This window comes from Ictalurus furcatus, chromosome 1 (genome assembly GCF_023375685.1).
Source record: "Ictalurus furcatus strain D&B chromosome 1, Billie_1.0, whole genome shotgun sequence".
Taxonomy (NCBI): Eukaryota; Metazoa; Chordata; class Actinopteri; order Siluriformes; family Ictaluridae; genus Ictalurus; species Ictalurus furcatus.
Genome location: NC_071255.1, coordinates 37,915,997 through 37,934,059, shown reverse-complemented (window position 1 = coordinate 37,934,059; position 18,063 = coordinate 37,915,997). Strand labels below are relative to the sequence as shown.

Sequence of the window (18,063 nt, the reverse complement as noted above, 5' to 3'; positions counted from 1 at the left end):
GTTAGCAGCGCAGGAACTTGTTTGTCTTCTGACAGGACTGTTATTTAGATTGGCCTCTACTTCACAAAGAAGAGTGTGTAGACTTTCATCATCAAGGGTTTGCTGCTGTAGAATGGAGCAAATGATTTGTCTCACCATAGACATCAGCCTTTCCCAAATTCCACCCTGATGTGGAGCTGTAGGTGAATTAAAACTCCACTGAAATCCTTTCTGAACCATGACCTTCTCAATCTTATCATGGTTCCAGGCTGAAAGTGACTCCTGAAGTTCTCTTTTTGCACCAACAAGGTCAGATCCATAGTCAGAACGGATCTGTGCTCCTTGACCTCTCCTGCATATGAATCTTCTCAGTGCATTAATGCAGGAGTCAGTGTTTAAGGAGTGAGACATCTCTAGGTGCACTGTTCTACTTGATATACAGGTAAATAACACTCCATACATTTTGGCATGTGTTCTCCTCTTTTTTCCCTCTTTTTTATCAAAGGGTCCAAAGTAGTCTACCCCTGAAGGGAGGCAGGTCTGCTCTGAGTATTTCCTGGGGTAGGTCAGCTATCTTCTGTTCCCCAGTTTTTCCTCTGATACGTCTGTAGACCACACGTTTGGATCTGACTTTACGAGCAGCAGAGTTTGTATTTACAATCCAGAATCTTTTCCTGAGTGGAGAGAGCACGTGATTTCTGCCGGAAATGGACAAACTCAGCCAGGTCAGCCATTCTGACTCTGCTGCCACGTTGTTCCTGCAGGTCACATGCTTTTGTGTGACCTCTTTTTCTGAGTTTGTAAGGGAGCTTTAGTGCAATGCTTCTTGTGTTGGCTCTTGTTAAACAAAAGTGTATTTAAGTGTATGATCAAGTACACTTATTTTTTAGTGTTAACACTTTGTACATTATTTAAATATCTCATGCATTTAGTTGTACTTTTCATATAAATGAAGCTGCACTCCAGTGTATGTTTACACATTAAGGGGCGGCTGTGGCTCAGGTGGTTGAGCAGGTTGTCCATTAATCCACTAATCATAGGGTTGCCGGTTCGATTCCTGGCCTCCACATGACCCCACATACCGAAATGTCCTTGGGCAAGACGCTGAACCTCAAGTTGCTCCTGATGGCAAGTTAGTGCCTTGCATGGCAGCTCTGCTACCACTGGTGTGTGTGTGTGTGTGTGTGTGTGAGAATGGGTGAATGAGACACAGTGTAAAGCGCTTTGGATAAAAGCACTATATAAGTGCGCCATTTACTCTTGAGGTGTATTATAAATGTATTACTGAGTGTACTGTTCCACATTGTATACTAGTTTAAGATATACTGCAACTAAAATACTTATTTTAAATATTTCAATGTCACAAAATATATTTAATATATAATACACATGTAAGTGTAATTTCAGAAAATGCATACTTAAGTATACAATAAAATGGAATAAATATATGTAGACTTGTATTTAAATTATACTTAAATAATGTCCAAGTGTTCTTTTCTGGAACAAATTAAATGTAGTTAAGTTTAGTTAAGCATGCATTACTAAGACACAAATTACAAACTACACTTAAAATATATATTTAAAAATAAGCTCTTGGGTGAAGTAATACATATGATACATGAACTTGCTGCTGAATCTCCTATATAAGCCTTGATTTGTAAAGAAATAATAAATCAAAAGCTGAATGAATGTACAACAAGTTTATTTAAATTAATTCACACGACCCGAGTCATTGAACAAAGTAATTATACTTGTGCCAACACCAGAGAAGGAAAATAAAAGCCTCAATAAAGCAAAAAGAGATTATAAAGATAAAATATAACTCATCTCATGTCATTTAGCTGGATCTGTCAGTCTGTTATTCCTGTCTGTTATTCTCTGTCCATCTGTTATCCCCTCTGTCTGTCAGTTCAGTCTTGTAGTCCGTTCCTCACTGGGTAATAGTTTTATTAATAGTCTTTTGGCAACTTTGATCACTTTCTTGACTTCTCTTTGACTAGTGCTCATTGCTGCACTTTCTTTTGAGGACAGTCCTGATATCTGGTGGAGAGGTCACAGGAAACTGTGCTAGAACTGTATCTGCAGATGTGTATAATAATGGTTGCTACTTTAGAATTGAATAGCAATGCATCTAATACACATAAAGGACTTGAACGTCAATTAGGGGAGTGCAGTTTTATTATAGATGAAATTAAAAATATTACCATAGTCTGTTCTTATTGTCATCTAACACTGGATTATCTGATGCAGTGATTAGTCGGTGTACATGTATGTCAAAAATCAGTTTAAATTCATCTATAGTAAACAAAACAATGGAACCGAGTGTTATATTATCATGTTTTCTATTTGCATGAATATATAGCCCACTAGAAAATGTATATGAATAAATATTTTAAACCGAATTTAAAACAATATAGATTAATTAAAAATAAATCAGAATGTAAACCACTATACTTTCATATGTTATTTGAACCAGTTAAAATGCTTCATGTAGATAATTTTGACCAATTAACACCATTCTACATGTAGATCCCGCCTTGATTGACAGGTGACAGCAGGAGAATGTGTTTCTTTTTTTTTTTTTTTTTTTACTGCGCAGACGCACATACAGCCAAAGTGAGGAGAGAAAAGGAGACAGAGAAAAATAGAAAAAGCCTAAATTATAATCATATATTATAATTAACTGTTTGAAAGAGTGAAAACAAAGGTCGAAAAAGTACTACTGCCAGTTGGAGTGCTGAGGAACTTCAGTTTAATCCAACGTGAAACTTGGTAAGGTTTTTTTGATTCCATGGGAAGAAGCTTTACAACCAGAACAACTGTGTCTTGAAGGTACGGTATTTTTATTTTATATTATTTTGTTTTTTCTGCAAAGGACTACAAATGAAAATACTCTAGAGGAGTGCTTTCATTCAGAGTAAAAGAAATTGCAGAGACATTGTAATTCTGGATGTGATTTTATTTTATTTAAGTTTTGTTATATTCTGTGTATGTATATATTTTATCTTAGGCTTAACTTAGAGGGTGCACCCTAGGGTATTATATGTATTGTACATGTTTAATTTCTCTCACTCTATATTTACCTTATCGGTTGTGCTGTCACTGTTATTGTTTCAATCCACTACCTCCTATGTACCCTTTAGTCTTCTGATATCTGGTCTACACATCATCTATATAGTACATATTTAATATATGCTACAAATACATAGGAATATACAGGATCTCACAAAAGTGATTGCACCCCTCACATTTTTGTAAATATTTGATGATATCATTTCCTGTGACAACACTGAAGAAATGACACTTTGCTACAATGTAAAGTAGTGAGTGTACAGCTTGTGTAACAGTGTAAATTTGCTGTCCCCTCAAAATAACTCAACACACAGCCATTAATGTCTAAACCGCTGGCAACAAAAGTGAGTACACCCCTAAGTGAAAATGTCCAAATTGGGCCCAAAGTGTCAATATTTTGTGTGGCCACCATTATTTTCCAGCACTGCCTTAACCCTCTTGGACATGGAGTTCACCAGAGCTTCACAGGTTGCCACTGGAGTCCTCTTCCACTCCTCCATGACCACATCACGGAGCTGGTGGATGTTCGAGACCTTGTGCTCCTCCACCTTCCGTTTGAGGATGCCCCACAGATGCTCAATAGGGTTTAGGTCTGGAGACATGCTTGGCCAGTCCATCACCTTCACCCTCAGCTTCTTTAGCAAGGCAGTGGTCGTCTTGGAGGTGTGTTTGGGGTCGTTATCATGTTGGAATACTGCCCTGCGGCCCAGTCTCCTAAGGGAGGGGATCATGCTCTGCTTCAGTATGTCATAGTACATGTTGGCATTCATGGTTCCCTCAATGAACTGTAGCTCAATAATTAGATTACTGCTGTCCATGTAAACATAGTCACTGACTCTTAATCGGACACGTTTTCCCTATGATGTACTAGTTTTTACTAATAAATGTACAAGTTGTGTGGATATTAAGTGATGGAACACTTGATGCTGGCAGTCGTTTTTCTGTTTTCCAGTATTGCCACGGTTACGACCTCTGTCGGGACGGAGAGATTCGGACGTCAGACGCTGTTCAGATGCTAAGCAGAGTCTGATTTGAGCTTGGACTGTTTTGCTGAGTCTTGGACTTTGGTGCTCTTTTATCCTTTTCTTTTGATCAGTTTTATTGTAATAAAAGGTTCTTTTTATCTGAGCTTTGTTGGGCGTTTCCTTTCCACTGTTCCTTACCCCCGATAACGGACCTAATTAGTATTCATAGGGCCTTATTTTAAACTCTAGGTGGTGTAGTCGGCTACAAAAGATTTTTTTTTAATTTAATCTAAATAAGAGCACCTACTGAAACTGACAGTTTCACAAGAAAGCTCGTCAGATCATTCTGCAGGAACTTAGTTTTTGAAGCTTCTTCTGCTTCTCCTCAACACCATGTTCTTGAGACAGTGCAGCTGCTTTGCCCAGTAAAGCTGTCCTCTCTGCTTCAGCACAGATTCCAGCAGAAGAGGTGGATTATATACTCTGTGTGTGTGTGTGTGTGTGTGTGTGTGTGTGTTTTTAATATTTTGTATAAACACCATGTGCATCCCTGTTTCTCTGTCAGGTGTTCAAATGGAACAGGTGTCCTTTCTGAAGCAGGTCGAGCATCTGGCCCTTCACAATCTGAACACACACATGGCCAAAGACCTGGATCTACTAATCACCACAGCAAGCTTCATCATCTTAGCCTCCAGCCATGTTAACAAACTGCTACTGTCGAGCAAAGCCCAGTTTAGTTTCAGAGAGTTCATGATTGAAGTCAATTTATTGCAGTCAGTTCATCCATAATTATAAAAACAAACCAAACACTGTGTCTTTTTAAACTGAGAGGTTTATTGTTCAGTTGGAAGGAGAGCACGATGGTTATGGGCCAAATCCAGAGTCGACAGCTGATGATCAAGATGTCAGTATTTACATGGGGAACGTTCTCTGTATTCAGATTCGTGCTGCATAGCTGCTGAATGTGATGTTTATGAGTTTACAAGTTATTTACTGAATTACCTGGAAAACATGGAAACCTGTATGACGTGAACAGAGAGCGTGAGGACTGCTGACCTGAGCGTGCCGAGCAGCAAGCATGGTCATCAGGAGAGACCATGAGGTCACACACAGACCGACAGAGAGAGACAGACACTGACTGTCGGTCACACGTGAGAGCACTTGAGCACTGCGAGCACTGAGACCCACACCGTTCCTTTACCCACTCATACCAGGGTGTACACTTCAGTCCCAGGTCAAGTTAATCTTTTGAAAAATTTGTTGGGGATAAGAGACGTGCTCCTACTCCTGATTGCTCACTCCACTAATCCCCTTTCTTCTGGAAGCTGTAGGTAAAATGCCATCTTGGAATTTTACTTTAAATAAGATTGAGGTTTCCGGAAGAAAGGGGATTGCTTGAGAGTGAGCAATCAGATATTAAATTCACTCATGATCAAAGTGTAGACCAACAGATGACATGGAGATACGTTTTAAACGACAAACAAAAAATGACAGGCGATGTGTAGATACGATTTAAATGACGACCAAAAAAAAACAGATGGTGGCTGGACATGTTTTCCGACATGCACCGAGGCGTATCTTCCTGTACTGCCTGTGCCCAAGCCAAGGTACACTACCTCATTCGCAATCATCGGACTTCTGATCAGGCAACCTGATCCCAATTACACACACACCCCTCTTTATATAGAGGCGTTGTCCTGCCAGCTCTTTGCGAAGTAAACACTCAATTCCTTGGTGTCTTTGACATTACCCAGACATTGTATTTTGCCGCCTGATTTATACTGGTTCTGACTTTGACTTTGTTTACTGATTACGTATTTTGTCTCTTTCTGATATCCTGTTTGTGGATCGCCTGACTTCTGCCTGTTTCTTCTTTTTGCCTCTGCCTTATGTTTTTGGATTTGTTGCACAGACTTTCATTAAAGTTGCCTTACCTGCTTTTGCAGGTCATTCCTGCGTATCACCACTCGCAGCCCGTGAGTACCTTCGTGTGTGTACGCAAGTCCACATCATTCCACTCTCTCTCTTAATGGCCGTACTTGCTGATGCTGCTGTGTGCTCAGGTCAGCCGTCCTCACGCTCTCTGTTAATGGAGTCATTTAAACACCACAGAGCTGAGAGCTATACACAGGTCACTTCAATAAACGTTCTGCTCAGAAAATCCAGTTAAACACCTGAACAGCACGAGTCTAAATCTACTGAATCTACCTGCGTATCTTCTGAACTGAAGCGACTCTGAACTCGACCCAAAGTCTAAATCTTTTGGCGTTTCACAGATTTTTCTCTCCTCACCTTCCTCGTTTTTTCAGATTACCACTGTCACCACAATCTGATGCAGTTCCTTCTCCATGTTCTCCCTCTCCTTCTCAAACTTGACCACCATCTTCTCCTTTTGAGGCTGAAATCTTTCCTCCACCAGAGCCTCTTCTCTCATCTGAGCTTCACTGGCGTCGCTCTCTCTCCACTGGAGCTCGAGTCTCTTTTGCTCTTTCTCCATCTGCTGTCTCCCCTTTATGTTCTTCTTCTTCCAGAGTTTCTGGAAACACTGTAGGGGAGAGTGTTTCAGCTTCTTATCGACTTTATTGAGTCCCTCCTTCATTCCTGCTTTCTTCATCATTTCTGCAGAGTCCTCCATCTCTTCTGTTATCTCCAGCATTTTGTCCTTCTCCAGAATCTTCTTCTCCAACCTTTCCTTTTCAGCCTGAAACTGTGTCCTCAGTTCATTCATTTTTTCCACCATGAACTCTTCCATGGCCTCTCTCTCTGTCTTCAGGAGCTTGAATCTCTCTTGATTTTTCTCCTTCTCCATGTTCTCCCTCTCGGTCTTAAGCTTGAGTGTCATGCTCTCCTTTTCTTCCTGAAACCTTTTCATCATTTCAACCCTTTCCTTCACCAGAGCATTAATCATGTCCGTTGTGCTATCTTCTCTGGCCATGCTTTCTCTCAGCTCGAGATCCAATCTCTCTTGCTGTTCGTCATTTTCCCTTTTAGACCTTCTCTGAAATATGTCTGTCAACAAGCTATGAATCGCTAACTGTCTCTTCATCTTAAGCCTTTCCTTCATCATAATATTAATCACTTCTGTGGACCGAGCTTCTCTGGCTTTGCTGTCTCTCAGCTGGAGCTCAAGTCTCTCTATCTCTTTCTCCAGGTACTGTCTTTGCTTCATGTTCTTCTTCTTCCTGAGCTTCTGGAACCACTTTGGACCAAAGTTCTTCAGCCTTTTATCAACTTCCTTGAGCTCCTCCATCATCTCAGGATCCATATCCCTTGCTTTTTGCTTAAGTTCTCTCACGGTTCCTTTCAGGGCTTCCACCTCTACTGTTATCTCCTCCAGCATTTCTTCCTTTTCAACAATCATTTGCACCAATACATCACAATGTTTTTTCCAACCACCTTTAACTATCTGCTGCCTGCTCTCCATTTTGTCCCATCGCTCTTTCTCCTTCTCCATGTTTCTTCTCTCTTCCTCAAGCTGGAGCACCAAGCTGTCCTTATCAGCCTGAAATGTTCTCATCATTTCATCCCTTTCCTTCACCAGAGCCTCCATCTCTTCTCTCATCTGAGCTTCTCTGGCGTCGCTGTCTCTCAGCTGGAGCTCGAATCTCTCTTTCTCCTTCTCCATGTTTCTTCTCTCTTCCTCAAGCTGGAGCACCAAACTGTCTTTATCAGCCTGAAATGTTGTCCTCATTTCATCCCTTTCCTTCTCCAGAGCCTCCATCTCTGATCAATTAAAATGATAAATTACTGAGAAACAACGTGAGAAAAACATGAATGAGTTAATACAACAAATATTAATAACAAAAAAATAGTTGTTCAACAATTAAATAAAGATATTTCCCTCATCAATTTTTTATTATTTAACACAAATTAAAATGAGGAATTTAAAGTAAAACTGGGTCTGAACTGTGTGGAAGCTTTTCTCCACCACATTAGTAACATCTTTAGTCTAAAGTCGTTCTGGTCACATGACCTTTAATTACACAGAAAACTTGTTTTATCCAAACAAATATTTTTTCTCTTGCTTACCTGATCGTCCTTTTATCTTCTTTCATTTATGCAAACTTATAAACTCGCAGTAGTGTGTGTGTGAGAGAGAGAGAGAGAGAGAGAGAGAAACATGTTTTGGTATAGAATCAGAATCAGAACATCTCCATGGCATCAAAAAGCATCATTCCGTGACATCACTCCATGACATCGTTCCCCACAGATACACGAGTTCCTGATAACACACACTAACACTGTTCCACTGCTGCTAATGCTTTCCCTTCTTTTACATTTTTATAACAAACCTAAAGAAGAATAAAATAATAAAACATCTCAGATTTAAAACTCTACAGCAGTCAGTTTGTAATTCTGCGCACTAGTGTGATTTCTGATGAGGAAAACACACACTGTTCATTGGTGATAATTGATTAGAATGTTAAATAAGTTTAAAAACTACTTGCACTACAGTCCCTTGAGGTTTACACTTTACAGTGGAACCAGTCGAATAAACTTTATTAATGACTGATGGAGTGACTTTCACTCGACTGTGCAAGGCATCATGGGTAAAAGGTGTCTCTGGTTAAGTGAAACACAAAAAAGAAAGAAAGAAAAGGGAACGATGGAAGAAGTGTGAAAGAATACAAAGAAACAAATAAACTAACAAATAAATAACAAAGAAGGAAAAAAATTTAGAGAGTGTTATAATAGTGTGTGAGTGTGTGTGTGTGAGCGAGAGAGATTAGTGTATAGTCTGTGATTATTAATTCTAGTCTGTTAAAACTTAAAAGCTAGATGATTTGAGTTCAGCCGTGTCTTTATTAAACATTTACACTCTTTAATCAGTTTCCAGCTTTCAGAAATTCAGCATGAGATCCAGAACATACCTGATCTACAGGTTTACACTAATCACATCTAATAACATCAACTCCTCACATTAAACCCAGCATCACACACACACACACACACACACACACACACACACACAGAGCAGTACAGCACATCACCTGCTCAACATGGTCCTGTTGATTAAGTGTTCATGGAGCAGAAGCTTTGATTGATTAACGATAAACCTGGTTCCCATGGAAACAGACAGAAAAAAAATACTTTTTTTTTTAAATGGAAGAAAAAAAGATTTTAGTGAATGTGTGAAAAAATAATCTGATCTTTTCAAAATGTTTTTTAAACTGATTGATTTTTTTTCTTGAAACAGCAGCAGCATTAAACAGAAACTGATGACATCTGATGCGCGTTAGATTAGACAGTGTCAGATTCGTGTGGAGAAGAACAGAAATAACAGATGAATGAATTGAGACGCACTTTTAAACTCCACCTTTTCCACACACATTTTCATCTCAGATACTGTTTAGTACGGATAGTATCCAAGTGTGACGGAGGTACAGCCGTGGATCATCACTGAACAGGAAGCAGGAAGTAAAATAATAATAATAATAGTAATAATAATAAACTGAGCAGGAAGGAGTCGTTCTTTTTTCAGGACTTTCTTTTCCTCCAATCTTTATTATTCATTTATTTACTTTTCTGCTTTCCTTTCTTGTTGTTTTGTTGCTGTTTGTACATTTATCTCTACATTTTCTTTAATCATTTTATTTTGTTGATTTCTGTTGTTGTTATTTGCGTTTCCGTTATTTTTCTTTCACACACTGTTTACGTTTGTGTTCTATTGTGTTTGCTCTTTTACATTTCTCTTTTCTGTGCATTTTTTCAGAGTGATTATTTTACACATTTTATTCGGATATTCCTTGTTGTTCAGTTTGTGTGTTTTGTCCTCGGTTTGTGCCGAGTGAATGTGTAGGAGTGGGTTAGGGGTCACTACAGGTCACAGTGTGTTATTTTATCTTTTACAGAAAGAAATGGGGGATGAGGGCGCTGTAAGGCACAGTGTGTTATACAGGATCAGAGCAGCTATAATAATAATAATAATAATAATAACTTTGGGTTTAAACCAGCTGCTTTGGTTCATTATTCTACACACACACACACACACACACACACACACACACACACACACACAAAGGCACTCTGTATATCTACAATGCAACTCATTACTTATCCAGGACATGTTTGGTGTTGGTGTGTGAAGTGCTTTAACTTTGCCCTGGAGGTAATGTTAATGCTAATGCAGCTAACAATCAAAGGAAGCTCACGGCCTCCAGTTTAGTGTTTAAATCTTCACACACTGAATTTCAACGACATCACTCATCAAAGTCAATCTGTACACCAGAATAAGATTGTATTCAAATAAAATATCAGAGTAAATTACTTTCCTATAGTGATAAAGTCTGAGTAAACAATAATAATTAATCATTTTGCTCCTCTAATAAACGAGGGTTGACATCTAGAGCGTCCACACACACACACACGCACACACACACACACACACACAGGTGTACAGGTGTTATGTTCCCTGATAAAGTGCTCCTGTGTTTAATATAACAGATGCTCTTATTTCTCTGTATCGTTACTTTCCTGTTTCTACGTTTATTTCTAAGCAAATAATCATCGAATGTAAACGTCTCGATTGTCTTGGTTTTTGTCTTCGCAGCTGAAGGTCGTGTCTCATTTACACAGTGTTTATAAAAGGCACCGAGCGCAGTCTAGAGGAAGGCTGCTTCAGTATAATGGGGCAAGAGCATTCCCATTTGGTGCATAGAGATTACAGTGTAGTAACTAGGGATTAGGGTACACACGTCTGGGGTCAAACACTGCCTGGTTCAATGCACAGGTATTAGAGTTAGGGTTTAGAGTACTAAATTCAAGAGTACGGGAGTAAAACACAGTCCTAGAGGAAGGCTCCTTCAGTGAAATGGGACAAGACCTGGTGCGTAAGGATTAAAGCACAGCAAGTAGTAGTGTTCAACGTACAAAATCCAGTGTAGCTCCCAAATATGTAGAGTAATACAGAGAGAGAGAGAGAGAGAGAGAGAGAGAGAGAGAGAGAGAGAGTCTTTGAAATTGTTCTGGACCAAAGGATTGAATGTGATAGAGTTGGGGCTACAAGTCTGAATGCACTACTGACAGCTGTTTCTATTCCTGTTCTGTTCTGTTCCCTCTAATCCAGCACTGATCCCCTCACACTAATCCCAGCACTAATCCCCCAACATTAATCCCCTCACTCTAATCCCAGCACTGATCCCCACACACAAATTCCCATGCACTGATCCCCTCACACTAATCCCAGCACTAATCCCCCAACATTAATCCCCTCACTCTAATCCCAGCACTAATCCCGCATTGATCACCTCACACTAATCCCCTCCCACTCATTTTCTCACTCTAATCCCAGCACTGATCCCCTCACACTGATTCCCAAACAGATGAAATCAGATCAGTAGCGCACACACAGACTTTTGTGAATTTAAACATCACTGAAGTTGATCGCTGAACCTCAGCCTATAGAACGCCTCCTTCACAGACTCCTCCTGCCAGGAGACGTCTCCATCCAGTCTGCCAGCTCCGCCCACTCTTAGCACGCTGCTCTCAGAGACGTCGCCTTTGATCTTCCGCTTGGTCAGGACCACCTGCTTCGTCCCATCAAGCACCGAGCTGCTGTTCAGGGCTCCGTCCTCTTCGGTCAGGATGAGGTAACTGGCATGACGGCCTCGTTCCAAGAGAAGTGCTACACACACACACACACACACACGCACACACACACACACACACACACATACACACATACACACATACACACACATACACACACATACACACACACACATACACACACACCTATGTGTAACTCTATGGTATCTTCTGAATTTAAATCTGTCCCTGTGTGTATTTACTTTTGTGTGTGAGAGAGTGTGTGTGAATGTGTGTGTGTGTACCTTTAAAGGCAATGATGTGTTGGGCGGGGTTTCTCCTCTCCAGCAAGACATCAGAATGGAGTGGGTAGAGTAGATACGAAGAGCGTTCCTCTCCCTCCACGCTCTACACACACACACACACACACACACACACACACACACGATGTCAGGTCAGTAGCCCCATCACATAGATCACATGAATTAAACAGATTTAATGAAAAGTTATGAACTTTTTAATCAAGTTTTGGTGGGGTGTGTGTGTGTGTGTGTGTGTGTGTGTGTGTGTGTGTGTGTGTGTGTGTACACTCACCGTGTCATTGGTGTGTGTGTGTGTGTGTGTGTGTGTGTGTGTGTGTGTGTGTGTGTGTGTGTGTGTGTACACTCACCGTGTCATTGGTGTGTGTGTGTGTCTCTCCCCACAGCATGAACACAGAGTAGTAGTTGATTGTGAGAATAGAAGCTGGTTGTGGATTGTTAAAGTGGAACGGCAGGAACAACTCCCACAGCACACTGCCCGTCTCTCCATCTAAAATCACCACCTCACACACACACACACACCATCATCATACATCTGTCTGGTCTTTACTGACTAACTCTCTGTTCCCAATTTCCTGATCCTGACTCTTACTGATTCTCATTACTGAGTGACTGATCTATACTAATCCCTTAAACCTCACTGATGCTGAATGATCTATCCCATTAATGTCCCTGACTGACAGATCACCCAATTAATGGACAAATCTAGACTGATCCTGAAGGACCATCCCACCACCTCCACCACTAACTGATCCCAAGTCGACCCCCTGACTAACTGACTGATCCTAAGTGATCAAACCCGAGTTGACCGCCCTGGCCGACTGAGTGTCTGGTGACTAATCCAGAATAATCCCAAAGAACAAAGCCAACTAAACCTACCTGATTGAACAATCCCACCCTACCTAAAACTGACCTGATCCTGTATAATCACGACTGAACACCTTTAACCTGACTGACCCTGACTCATCCCACCCAATCCCAGCGTAGAAGTACAGCGTAACTGAATTAAATGGCTGTTGAGGTCATGGCTCGTCCAATCTGTAGTCAGATACTCACTCTCTTGGTGTCGTTTCTCTGGTCTTCCTCAAGCATGATATCAGGAACTCTATCTTTGTTGAAGTGTCCAAATGATGGAGTACTGAACACACCCGCACACACACACACACACACACACACACACACACACACACACACACACACACACAGAAGTAGTGCACAGGAAACCTTTTGTCTCAATAATATATAGTGAAATTATAAACTTGTTATAACCTTCTGTATGTGTGTATGTGTGTGTGTGTGTGTACCTGATCAGGGTGCTTGTGTTGGTGGTCCAAGTAACGCTGAGTTTCTGTGTGTCGAAAAGCATCACAGCGGAGTTGGTCTGGAGCAGCAGTGAGGGAGAGGAGCTCGAATATCCACCCCTCACCTTCACGACCGACTGCAAAGAGCCCGAGCTGGGGGGGGGGGGGGGGTTGGGAGTTGCATATATTACTATATTTAGACTTATAAATGGCAAAGGTTTTAGTTAACATTGTAAATAAATCTGAACTAGTGTTTGTGTGTATGCACGTGTGTGTATATATATGTGTGTATGTATATGTGTGTGTGTGTGTATGTACTCATATAGTGTGATGAGTCCCTGGTTATCGGCTCTTTGCTCCCAGCTTTTATCTCTCTTCAGACTGGAGTCGAGACCAGAGAGAGCACTCGCTGCCAACCTTCCCAAACTCACCGCATACAGCCCTCGGTCTGAGAGAGAGAGAAGAGAAAGAGAGAGAGAGAGAGACAGAGAGACAGACAGACAGGAAGAAGACAGACAGGTTGGTGTACAGTGTATTTCAGCTGTACAGGTTGTGTGATGTTCTACTTCCTGTGTTCAGGTTCATGTCCTGGAACAAATGCTGCTGTTGTTACTTTTACACTCAGCACTCAATTCTAAAGATGAAAATAATTTAATAATGTAATCATTTAGGAAATATTTAATCCTTCACACTATAAAAACGTTTACTCTTCATGCTAAACATCAGAATCCACTGGAACTTCATGATCAAAAGAATCTACACAGTAACTACAGAGCCTCAATCACCTCTACAGGTGTTAGAAACATTACACACGTTCACGCAGCACTCACCTGTGTGGAGCAGGACGTACTGCGCTTCACTCGCTGTGCTGAACTGCAGGTGAGACTTCATCTGACCCGGAGCCACGCCCACATCAACCTTGGAGCCAATCATCTCACCGGATATACCTGAGAAGAACACCAGGTCCTTCTGAAAGAGTAAGAGGGTTTGAATAAAAACATACTAATTATTATTATTCATAGCTATTCAGATCAAAACTGTGTAGCCAATGGAACGTGGGCGGGGCTGACATAACAGTGATCTGTGTGGATAAATTATTATTCTGACGGCTTTCAGACTAACATCCAGAGATCCAAAGTTAAAGTGCATTTCTACTGCAAGAACCTTTTCAGCAACTTCAGGGACATTTCCACAAGAGGAACCTTTTGAGGAACTTCAGGAGCATTTCTGCTGCAGGAACCATTTCAGGAAATTCAGTAAGTTTAGAAATCCCCTTGAAGGTACCAGTGTAGGTGTATATATATGTGTGTGTGTGTGTGTGTGTGTACCACTGCAGGTGTGTCGGTGGTTGAGTAACTCAGCACTGCGATGTCATTGGTTTTGTCGTTGTTCAGACTGATCACTGGGCGGTTACCGTTAGCAACCAGAGATCGAGAACTCTTCCACAGGATTTCACCTACACACACACACACACACACACACCTTTCTAAATCTCACCATGTCCTTTCTTAGTCCCTAGAAACACAGCCTGTGTGTGTGAGACGTACCTGTGTGTATGTCAACGGCGGTGAGTTTATCAGCATGAGCCACCACACAAAGGTTCCCTCCTTTACCTTTGACTCCGCCCACTCCACATTCCGCCCAATCAAATTCAGCAGCTAGAGGTCGTTCCCATAGATACTGTCCACCAGTTCCATCAACAGCCAGGAGAAAGAGACACGGGGAAGACAGACCTAACACACACACACACACACACACACACACACTTCACTATACAGTATTCAGTAGTAAATACTAGAGAGTTTTAAACAGTAACTAGCTGTGTGTGTGTGAGTGAGTGAGAGAGTGTGTGTGTGTGAGTGTGTGTGTGTGTGTGAGAGAGAGAGCGAGAGACCTTCCCCAATGCAGGTGTGGTTCATGCGACCCTCTGAACTCTTATAGATGAGGAACACGTCCAGCACTTTGTCTTTACTCGCATCACCAACAGCCAGGAAGTTGTATGTCACTGAAACACACACACACAGAAAGAGAGAGAGATTGGCTAAAAAAGCTCATCTCAAACAGAACAATTTCATACAGCACAGATTAAAGTGGCGGTGTGTAATATTTAAAAGTGTTCTTATAAATCTGTAGTAAACCTATGAAGACTCACTTTTATCTCAGGTTCCAGGTGGACAGGTGCCATGTGTGTGTGTGTGTTACCTGCAGCAGGTAGAGTCAGGTTCCAGGTGGACTGGTACTGTGGTCTGACAGGACAGGGCAGGATGAAGGAGAAGGCAAACACCACGCTCAGGCAGATGAACATTGAGAGCAGGAACGCCGCCGTGCGCCACCCTGACAGTTTAGCCATGCCCACTTTGCCTGCACAGCCCCGCCCATTGGGCCCACCTGTTTCTTCTTGTCGGCCTTTCAGAGGCTCCGCTTCCGTCGTATGGGCCACCGAGTCTGACATCACAGATCTAGAGAGAGACAGAGAGAGAGAGAGAGAGAGAGAGAGCGGGATAGCGAGAGAGAGAGAGCAAGAGACAGCAAGCGAGAGAGACAGTGAGAGAGAGAGAGACAGCGAGCGAGAGAGACAGCGAGCGAGCGAGAGAGAGAGAAAGAGAGTGAGAGAGACAAAGAGTGAGAGAGAGAGTATAGCCAAAGGAATCACAGCTCACAGTCACATGACCTACAGATCACCAGCTGCTATTACACAATCAGTTACTATCAAACACTGTACACTTACACTGTAGTAGTCCTAACACACACACACACACAGTTATAGAGATGTAACAGTATGAAAATTTCATAGCAAGTCTATGAGTATAATCAGTGTAGTGTTAAACTGTGCTGTAAATGTACAAAGTACTGATACACACTCGAATCATTTACACAGGTTTATATTCCACTATAAAGTGATGGATGTCATTAGGCTCGCTGTGATAGTCGCGGTTCCCAGTGTTCACCGCACACGATTACATCACTTACGCACTGTGGCACCACCCCCAACACGGCTCCGCCCACACTGCCCCCAACGTGGCTTCGCCCACACTGCCCCAAACGAGGCTTCGCCCACACTGCCCCCAACGCAACTCTGCCCCAACGCAGCTCCGCCCCCAACGCAGCTCCGCCCCCCTGTGGTTTTTCATTTTTTATAGTAATAAAAATGGTTTAGCTCAGTTAGAGAACATGGTGGAAGCAGTGAGCGCTCAGGAGACTTCTCTTCAGATGTTATTTAAGTTAGACTCGTGTATAATAATAATAATAATAATAATAATTATTATTATTATTATTAGAAACAGTCCCTTAATCTGTGAATATCAGTTATTAAAATCAGTCATCTCACCTCTTACTGCCGGGGAACATTATCATGAAACCGGTAACCTTTTATCCCCTCGCGCACACACTCGCATGCGTACATACGTACGTACGTATACACATACACACACACACACACACACACAGAGCATGGCTCTGAGCACCAGGACCAGCTCAGCAGTTTAACTGAATCCTCTGTAAAAACACACACACACACACACACACACATATCATGCTGTTAATAAGCTAACTATGCAGTGCAGTGCTCACAGTTACTATGACAATACCCATAGTGACACCCTAAAAACACACACACACGGTGAGAGAGTGTGTTACAGTAATAACAGGTCAGATAAATGAGGATGTTTATTTCCTCTGTGTGTGTGTGTGTGTGTGTGTGTGTGTGTGTGTTAGTGTTTTTCTATGTGGAGAAACACTGATATCTTTCATAAACTATAAATATAATAGAATAAAATAAGTGAAATAAAAATTTAAGAGTTTATTTATTTATTTACCGTCATAAAAATAAATTAATTAAAAACGGATTATTTTATAACTCTCTCATTTGTCATCTCCAGCAATCATTTATTTAGTTCCTGTTTCCTTAAATGTTTTTTTTTTTTTTGTTTTTTTTTTTTTTTTTGGGGGGGGGGGGGCGGGGGGTTGGGGGGCTTTTGCCCTTTGTTGTTGGATTTAGTAAAAAAAATTATACTAAAATCAGTATTTAATATAATAATAATAATAATAATAATAATATAAATGTGTGTACACAGAGAATGTAGTGACCCTGAACACGTCACACTGTAATAATAACTCAACACTATAACTAACACAACATGTTTAAACACAACATTTATATTATATTAATAATATAAACTGTTTACTTATTAATAAAAAAAATAAACAACACAAAGAGAGACAGAAAACCGCTTCAATCTGAGCTCGTGCGGTTTAACTTCTGCTTCCTTTAGCCTGTTAGCGCGCGCGCACACACACTTTAACTAACTTCACCACTCTTTTTCTCTCTAAACACCACTGTAAGAAGGAATAATACTCACATTTTAGTGTTTTTATCTCCTAACAGAGAAATTCAGACGCTCATCACGTTAAAACACACGCTGCTGTTTCATAACAGCTTACCTCTGCACAACACTCACACGTCGTCCGCGAAAGAGTCGACTCTTTAAACCGACTCTTTTAAATAACCGTTGGGAGTCGACTCGCTTTTCTGAAGAGCCATTTATTTTATTTATGCTTTAAACCGAGCGCAGTGAGATGTACAATGCTGTTTTTATAAATCAAAGAGATTTTATTAAACAATTTAATCGATCTATAGGCAAAGATAAACAAAAAGTAGAAACGTGTTGTTTGGGAGTCGAAATAATCAGCTCCTAACTGTTTAACTGTTCAGCTGAGCCGAGTGACTCACTGAAAAGATCCAGAATTCCCTCAGTACGGTGTCCCGAACAGCACAGACCACACGCGTTTTGTATTTTTCCTTCACAACATAGTTTTAATAAACACACTGAAGAGTTGTTACGATTCTGTCTTTCACACAGTGTTTTAGACACTTCGGAGTATTTTTTATATTTAATGTTT

At 41.1% G+C, this 18,063-nt stretch overlaps 2 protein-coding genes across 5 annotated transcripts; both read right to left on the bottom strand.

The window, feature by feature from the left end:
- Positions 1-4,830: 4,830 nt before the first annotated feature.
- LOC128615394 (trichohyalin-like) lies at positions 4,831-8,335 on the bottom strand. Of its 2 annotated transcripts, none has more exons than XM_053637449.1 (2): positions 8,046-8,335; positions 4,831-7,763 (listed from the first exon to the last, which is right to left on the bottom strand). In XM_053637449.1, the coding sequence occupies exon 2, from the start codon at positions 7,735-7,737 to the stop codon at positions 6,322-6,324; it is 1,416 nt and encodes a 471-aa protein (XP_053493424.1). In that variant the 5' UTR covers positions 7,738-7,763; positions 8,046-8,335; the 3' UTR covers positions 4,831-6,321. The 2 variants fall into 2 exon arrangements, with proteins under 2 accessions (XP_053493424.1, XP_053493432.1); XM_053637457.1 differs by having other exon boundaries at positions 4,831-7,739.
- Positions 8,336-10,486: 2,151 nt separating this feature from the next.
- On the bottom strand, positions 10,487-17,702 carry fam234a (family with sequence similarity 234 member A). 3 transcript variants are annotated; one of them, XM_053637418.1, is made up of 13 exons: positions 17,523-17,646; positions 16,493-16,659; positions 15,367-15,623; positions 15,059-15,169; positions 14,712-14,897; positions 14,493-14,620; positions 13,995-14,133; positions 13,483-13,612; positions 13,168-13,317; positions 12,920-13,001; positions 12,214-12,366; positions 11,849-11,951; positions 10,487-11,640 (listed from the first exon to the last, which is right to left on the bottom strand). In XM_053637418.1, the coding sequence occupies exons 2-13, from the start codon at positions 16,516-16,518 to the stop codon at positions 11,387-11,389; spliced, it is 1,719 nt and encodes a 572-aa protein (XP_053493393.1). In that variant the 5' UTR covers positions 16,519-16,659; positions 17,523-17,646; the 3' UTR covers positions 10,487-11,386. The 3 variants fall into 3 exon arrangements, with proteins under 3 accessions (XP_053493393.1, XP_053493410.1, XP_053493402.1); XM_053637435.1 differs by lacking the exon at positions 16,493-16,659 and having other exon boundaries at positions 17,605-17,702; XM_053637427.1 differs by lacking the exon at positions 16,493-16,659 and having other exon boundaries at positions 17,523-17,660.
- Between the last annotated feature and the right edge of the window lie 361 nt (positions 17,703-18,063).

Coding starts and splice junctions, on each gene's coding strand:
- LOC128615394 (XM_053637449.1), bottom strand. CDS start 7,737: ATGGAGGCTCTGGAGAAGGAAAGGGATGAAATGAGGACAACATTTCAG.
- fam234a (XM_053637418.1), bottom strand. CDS start 16,518: ATGATAATGTTCCCCGGCAGTAAGAG. Junction 13,002..13,167: donor AACACAAGCACCCTGATCAG/GTACACACACAC, acceptor GGGTGTGTTCAG/TACTCCATCATTTGGACACT. Junction 11,641..11,848: donor ACACATCATTGCCTTTAAAG/GTACACACACAC, acceptor GTGTGTGTGTAG/CACTTCTCTTGGAACGAGGC.